The sequence below is a fragment of the Penaeus japonicus genome, unplaced genomic scaffold (genome assembly GCF_977035675.1).
Source record: "Penaeus japonicus unplaced genomic scaffold, GWHDUDI00000001_assembly GWHDUDI00000012, whole genome shotgun sequence".
NCBI classification, from domain to species: domain Eukaryota; kingdom Metazoa; phylum Arthropoda; class Malacostraca; order Decapoda; family Penaeidae; genus Penaeus; species Penaeus japonicus.
In genome coordinates, this window is record NW_028234414.1 from 10,290,787 (window position 1) to 10,298,092 (window position 7,306).

General features: G+C 36.8%; 1 protein-coding gene across 15 annotated transcripts in view; it reads left to right on the plus strand.

Moving 5' to 3' along the window:
• LOC122257092 (uncharacterized) overlaps nucleotides 1-5,066 on the plus strand; it is a 386,597-nt gene extending 381,531 nt beyond the window's left edge. For 12 of the 15 annotated variants that reach the window (XM_086542430.1, XM_086542434.1, XM_086542436.1 and 9 more), the window contains one exon: nucleotides 1,695-5,066. In XM_086542430.1, the coding sequence (XP_086398556.1) occupies nucleotides 1,695-1,755 (61 nt within the window). In that variant the 3' untranslated portion in view covers nucleotides 1,756-5,066. Of the gene's footprint in view, nucleotides 1-199; nucleotides 258-1,694 lie in introns of all 15 variants that reach the window. The other 3 variants (XM_086542440.1, XM_086542444.1, XM_086542441.1) reach the window with 1 other exon arrangement.
• The last annotated feature ends 2,240 nt before the right edge of the window (nucleotides 5,067-7,306 follow it).

Below are 7,306 nucleotides of genomic sequence, written 5' to 3' on the forward strand. Positions count from 1 at the left end.
ACAACCAGGGGCACTGGGATATAAAGATGATTTTAAGAAAAGGACAATAAACCTCATAATGTGAGAGGATGTAAAACGCGAATCAAGTCCCACTCAAGAATCCGGACTGTAAAAGCGCCAGATCTCAGTGTCCTCCTCTTGGCCCTCTCATCTCTTCGGCACTATGTGTGTAACACCCTCTGATTCTTGTCTGTTTCAGTTCACTAACTCCCACTTGGCTCTGAAAGGCTGGCCTGGTGTACCTTATCTCGCTCGAGGTAGGGGCCTCACTGTCACACTCGTCTTTTCCTTGTCTCCCTCACTTCGTCAACCTTCCATGCTCATCCTTCCCCATTATAAGTTGCGAATTTCAGTCGGCTGACCTTTTTATGGAGATCCGTTTCCTAAAAGTGAACAGCAATATATATCCTTAATGTGTTTCTTAACTTTGTTTCTCTCTTTACATGCTTCAAATTATTTTTGAGACTCATCTGTGTACAAAAAACAGTATAGTTATAAATATAATTCATATTAAGTATCTTATAACTATTATGAGAGTAACAATTAACAACATTAAATCTGCTTGTAAACACCTAGAACTCCTAACTAAATTGTCTAGGCAGTTATTACCTCAAGAAAAAAAAATAAACGAACTGAAATCCGTTCTTCAGCAGCTCCCCACTTTTCATGTCTCTGATTGTCATCCCGAATACTAACCCAATACCTGAGTTCTTGTCAGAAAAAAAGGAATATATTGCTAAGAGGCTCTGCTCACTGTCCTTTGCCAGTTACAAGATTAGGAGAGCTTTTTTCTGTGTACTGCTGTGTATTTTATTGACCTTTTGAATATTTCATTTTATTAAGACTCCATAGTAATTGTGGCTGCTGTTTATATGCTAAAGTTAAATTGCTTATTACCTTTTGTTTATTAGTTGTTGAATACCCTACAATATTAAAATGCCATGCAGTGCCATTCCATTGCTTCCAATGTCCACTTCTACAACATCATGACACTGTTGAATGAAGTATTGACATTGCAACATCTAAAGCAACCAATCCAGCCTGGTGGACTAGAATTTTATCTTACCATCCTGTGAAATTCTTTTTTACTAAGGACTTTCATTACATCAGCAGTAATTGGAGTTGTTTTCTGAAGTACGGGGCATGGAATGAATCATTGTGAAAATAGTTGCCTTATTAGGCATTTTGAACCACATGTTAAAATATATCTAATAATATAGGCTTTACTTTTAAATTCATAAGAAGTTGGTATGTCATGCAATTCACAGAAGTAATTATTCATTCGTGCCCTGTACCATGCAGATATCATACCAAGTCATTGTTTTGATTAGTACTATTAGAAGTAAAACATATATGTAATACCTTTACCGGAAAAAAATAAGGAGCAAAATTCTCAACATGAACATCATAAGAGTGTAGTATTGGTAGTACTGTACGTTATTTAGTAGACTAGAAAAGATGAAAGGTTATTGTTGCAATTGCCGAGAAACTGCTTTCACTGTTATTGTTTAGAAATCTGTTTACTGTTTTCCTTGTGTTTTAGTAAGATCTCTATTAATGTTTTATGTCTGTCATGGCTGTAATATATATGACATTGTTTTGTCATAAAATAAATGAACTACAGTGCTGAGTTAAAGATGAAGTAGAATAAATTCCTAGTGAGATGCAAAATAACCTTTGAACTATTTTTCCAGGGAAAGCTGCAAGGTTGATACACCCTTTGTGAAGACCTACGCAACATTGGGTTACTTGTAGCAGAGGTTACACACAATAGCCAAAGCAGGTCCGAGCTTAGTAGCAGCTGAAACCAAGCTGTGATTGCGGTTTAGTCATAGTGTACTGAGCCAGCATGGTACTGGAAGAGAAGATGAAGGTGGGCATGGGAAGGAGCTGAAGATTTTGTTAGTAGTTATCCTCCAAGAGCGGAAGAGACTGGAAAGGGGGTCGACAGGTCTGGATGCAGAGAATGAACATGGATAGAAAAAAAACGTGAGTTTGAATGAGAAGCAAAGAGCAGCGTCTAGTCAGCAGCACGTCTCGCTGAGGCTGAGTGCCCACAGCTGAGCCCTTGAAACGCACCGCCAGTGGGGCGTGCACGAGGCGTAGACGACAGGTGAAATGTGAGGACTATTAATGATTTGTGGGTATTGTAACCCTATGACGATGGCGCCAAGGAAGAAGATAATGACGCGACCATGTTCCTCGCGTGGGGTCTGCAAAGCAAGGCGTCTTTGACTCTCTTATCTCCAACAGCATGCAAAATCATATATTAAGTAGAATTACGAATGGATCTGCAAGTAAATCAAATGTTTATAAGGTCAGCAATATGACCATCATGCTATGAGTGAAGCTCTCAGAGCCGGCTTGCTAAATTGAGAGGATGGGTCAGGCCTCCGCGAACATGACCATCTGAACTGGTGCGCTTCAGGTCCTCTTCTTTGGCTGAAGCTTCGAGCTATAGAATGGAACGGACTGGCTTGTCGAAGGGAGATGGGTGATGTCACTTGTTTGATGGTTCTGGAAGAATAAACGAAAGGCAATGAGTGTGAAGGTGAATCATACCTTGGAGTGGGAGGGTAATTACTCTTACAGGTCCTGATGCTGCTTAACATTCCTTTGGGTTGATTAAGAACTCTTGTGCTGTTGACACCTGTCTTGGCACAATACAGCATTGACACCCCAATCACATGCTTGTTACGTAGGTGCAAATTATTTGTGTAATATGTGTTACATGAAGATGATTGACTTTAAGATCCCGAGACTAGAAGTGATCATTGTCCAGAATTTTGTGCACTGAAAAGTTATATTTACTTAGTGGAAACTATTGTAAGGTCTGAGTGGGAAATAATGGCATATACTGTTGTGAATTGAAGACAAGTCCTTGGTAAATAATTCATACAATATAGGAAATTCAACATGGATTAGTATAGCATTCTTCAGTATTAGATCGAAGTGGCACAAAAGTAAAACTAGACAAAATCAACAATTTAATGTAATTTAGATCACCTTTGTAGACTGGTAAAACATCTATAGAGAGCATAGACTATTCTTGTTCATTCCAGTTGTTTTCGAACTAGGGATGTGACTGAGTCGTAGGCGGCTGATCGCTAGGTGTGAGTGTGTATATAATTGTTTCATGTTGTCTTGAGTGGTATAATCGTCTGTGCACAGCGCTTCTTCACGTATGGGTGAGGGCATATCTGGGCAAGAGGGCATGCCTTCAGCTGAGATCCCAATACTTTTTTTATTTTTTTTTTCTCCTGATCCGGATAACACTATCAATGTATAATTTTCTGAAACATTAAGAGCTGAACCAGAGAAAACAACATGGTAGTGTGTAAACAGCTGAAAAGTTATTCAAGTGAATGAAGATAACAATTTACATAATAAGGTTACACCATCAGTACCCAGCTGAAGGCAGGGCCACTAAGTGTTACCAACAAGCTAACAATGGTACAACGATACCAAAAATACCTTAAATGAATACCTGTTTACCTTGATATTTTCATAAGATATGATTGTTTGTCTAATTCTATTTGTTATTGAGTTGAAACATTAGGCAAAAACTACATGTTAAATTTAACTAGAAAATGTTATAGAAGCTACAACATATATTTTGTAAATTAGTATTAAACAGCCATACTTGGCACTGACATGCATATTTCAATGAAAGCTTTTCTTATGTAAAAGTTCAGCTTCTCAGAAAGAAATGTAGTCATTATGATACGGTTAATTGGCTGACTGTATGTAAATTTACATATTACAAGACTTTGTATGCACTGAAGACCATTTACGATGGCTCCAGTGCACTTGTTAACAAGCTCTGTCTCAGCCAGCTGCCATGAGTCAAAGAAATATTAATAGGTATTGAAACGTAAGAGGAGTGTTACTATTGGTATATCATTTTCACAAAGCATTATGTAGATGATTCATATATTAAGATCACTTGACCTTCTTCACCCGTTTGTGCATGGCCATAGAAGCCATTCTCGGTGGACCAAGACATGCATCATATACCAGTTGTACATGTTCATGGAAGATTGGCGATTTCAGGAAGAGACCGGAGTTTCCTGATCCTGCAGGTGACCAAAATTGAAGTTTTACTCCTTTCGTATCAGTTCAAAGTAACGGCATGTTTCGCTCACCTAATTTGTATGATAGAGTAGCATTTTTTTTTTTATTTTTTTTTTCTTCTTCAGCAAAATGAGGGGCCTAAACACCTCCTGGGATCGTCAAGCCTTCAATGCGCTTTAGTTTTCAGTTGCTATTGTTGCCACCATATGTGAAGCTGTTTTGAAATATGAATATGTTTGTAACAAATACTTGCAACTTTTGTATTCTTTAATTGGCATGAATAAGTTTTAAACTTAAGCCTTCCAGAGTTGTCGAAAAAATAAAAAAATTATATTAAACTTCCTCATAAATTTGTGCCAAGGCAATCGATTACCGTTTTGTAGCTTTAAATTGTATATTTATACCAATAATATTATCTCTTTCACTTTTATGAAATCACCTTAACTACAATTCTTTCTAGCATAGTATCATGATATTTGTGTTTATGTGTGATGTCAGACAAGGCTAAATCACATTTCTTGTTTTTCACTGCACAGGACTATGGTTCTATGTCCTACTAGGTTAATGCAGTGATTGCTTATTTTGCTTTCTATTGTGCATCAAGTTTCACTTATAAATAAAATAAGTTACTCATATTTCATCTTCTTATTCAGTAACCTTCTATGCCTAAGAATTTTGACAAAGAATTAGATGCAGGATATAGGTAAAGAGCATTACCCATGAGCACTCTAACCTCACATGATGCTTGTTCAAATCCACTAAATCTTACTGATATACTAGCTACATCAGTTGGTAAACCACACTTTAGATATGAACTGTGCTCATGATCACAGCCACGTAACGAAGGATGTTTAATGAGATGCATGACAATCTAGTTGTTTTTCACTTTTTCCCCATAATTTCAGGATCAATATGTTGCAAGTGTTGAATAAAAATAACATACCTAAAATTGAACATGAAAAATAATGTTAATAAATATGAATACTGTAAAAGTACCATGGTCTCATTTTCCTTCACTACCAGAGACAATGATATCAAAAACTTAAATCAGGATGTTCTGTACACAACACAGATGTTCCAGCATTCCTTCTAGACCTTTCTTAAAAGTCTTATATGCAACTTGCAAGCAAATCACTAATTGCGATACAGATTGAACTGTAAACAATGAATCATTTTTACAAAGAACTATTTCCTTTAATGTATGACGGGCTACCAATCCTATTCTTATAGCCATACCTACACTATGGTTTCTTACTTAATCTAAGATGCATATTCATTATGACACAATATAAACGCAGAATGTTGTAGAAGCGGGAGACGTCACCGCATTATAACCTTGTAGTAGTTATTAATCTCTAAGTGTCAGTGAGCATTGCATTGAAAGGTTTGGCCTAATTGGAAAATCGGATGCAATGAAAGCAAAATGATCTATGCCCCAGATTTGTTGTCTTTTCTTTATTTTGATCTGTTAGCACTGTTAATCTCCGACGGCATAGAGTTTCAAATATCGGAGTATGCCTTCTGTCAGTCTTATGCACCCTGTTAGCAATCGAGTTGGCTTTCTTGTAACATCGTGACAAATGTCTAGAAGCATTTTGGCCGTTACACATTGCCTTTTATCATCATAGTAACAAACAAAGCTACCAGATGGTGCTGACCACTAGCTGTTATTACAATTTACACTGTAAGTTATTTCCTTACATCAGTGATGGCATAACTAATTTTCTCTTCAACAACTGATATTCCCGAGGTTGCTGTATCATCTTAGGCCCTTAGGGAATCTATTCAGCTGCCATGACCTGAGCCTCATTGCTCCTAGATTCGACATGGGAATGAAAATTTTGTTGAAGCTTGGTTTAGATAACTTTGGGTATAATAGTCACCTATTCTCCAAAGATATTTTTGCCGAGTATTATTTTCTTTGTGTTAGCGTTTAATCATTATGAGGCTGTGTGCCTTTTTCTTCCCTGGAGGAAAATAACGTTTTCCTGAAAGCTATTGTGTCTGTTTTTAAAGGTGGAAGACATGCATTAGAATTATCTGATTACAATCTTATTCCCAGGATTACATCTCCCTCCTTCACCAAGTTTGCCAGCTGCATGGACTTGTATCACACTAATCGATAAGTTTTACTAAAGCATTAAAAGTACAGTAACATGCCTTACTCACAAACAGTAATTCTTTCATACTAAAGTGGTCCTTTAATTAGTTTTAATAAAAAATAACAACCACTTGTCACTTCAAAGTAAAATCTTAACATGCCAGGCACTACCTTCTCAATATAAATGCACAAACATTTCCACACAGACACCACCCACCACCACACATTATTGATGGTGTACTATACCCATACATTCACAAACATAATTGCACTGCCACTACCTAAAAGAAAACAAAATACGGACGAATGATAATGACATGACAGAGCCAATGACCCCGATACAGACACCTCCCACTCCAAGTGTCCCCATAACACGCACGTGCACTGAAGCGTATTTAGTGCTTTCTTAGAGCATAAGCTCACTGGACACGTGCAATCGTGCATATCACCATCATCGTCGTCTTCGTCATCATCAGTTGTCATTATTATGATTGCATTATTATCATTACTATCATTATCATATGCATTTTTATTAAATTCATCATAATTAGTATCATTATCATTATATTCATCAGTATTATCAGTTTTAGTAATAGTAGTAGTAGTAGCAGCAGTAGCAGTAGTAGTAGTATTTATAGTAATATATCATTATCATTATTAGTGTTGTTATCATACAACTAATTCATCGAAGAGCGTCAAATACATCTATCTCTTGCGTTGTTTAGATATTTAGTCTAATCTATACCTCTTTTCTACCTCCATGCCTTCATTCCTTTACTTATTATCTAAACTACAAGTTCTTTCCAACTAATTACTTCCCGTAAGTAGCAGTATTACTTTCTCCTTCCTCTTTGCTTAATATAGTAGATAATCAAAACGAAAAAAAAAAAAATGACAGCAGGGACTGAAAAAAGACTCGGTTGCACATTGAAGCCACTTTTTTATTTTCTGCTGAAGTTGCGTCGGAACACAGTAACACGACATCAAAAACCTGGAGATCACGATGGGAAGTAGGATTTTTTTACACCAGCTCAATGAAGATCAAAACTCAACGGAAAAGGAAAGACTCAAAGCCACAAATCGTACAAGGAATCGTCATTATAAATGCGAGAGTGACTGACACAAAATTAA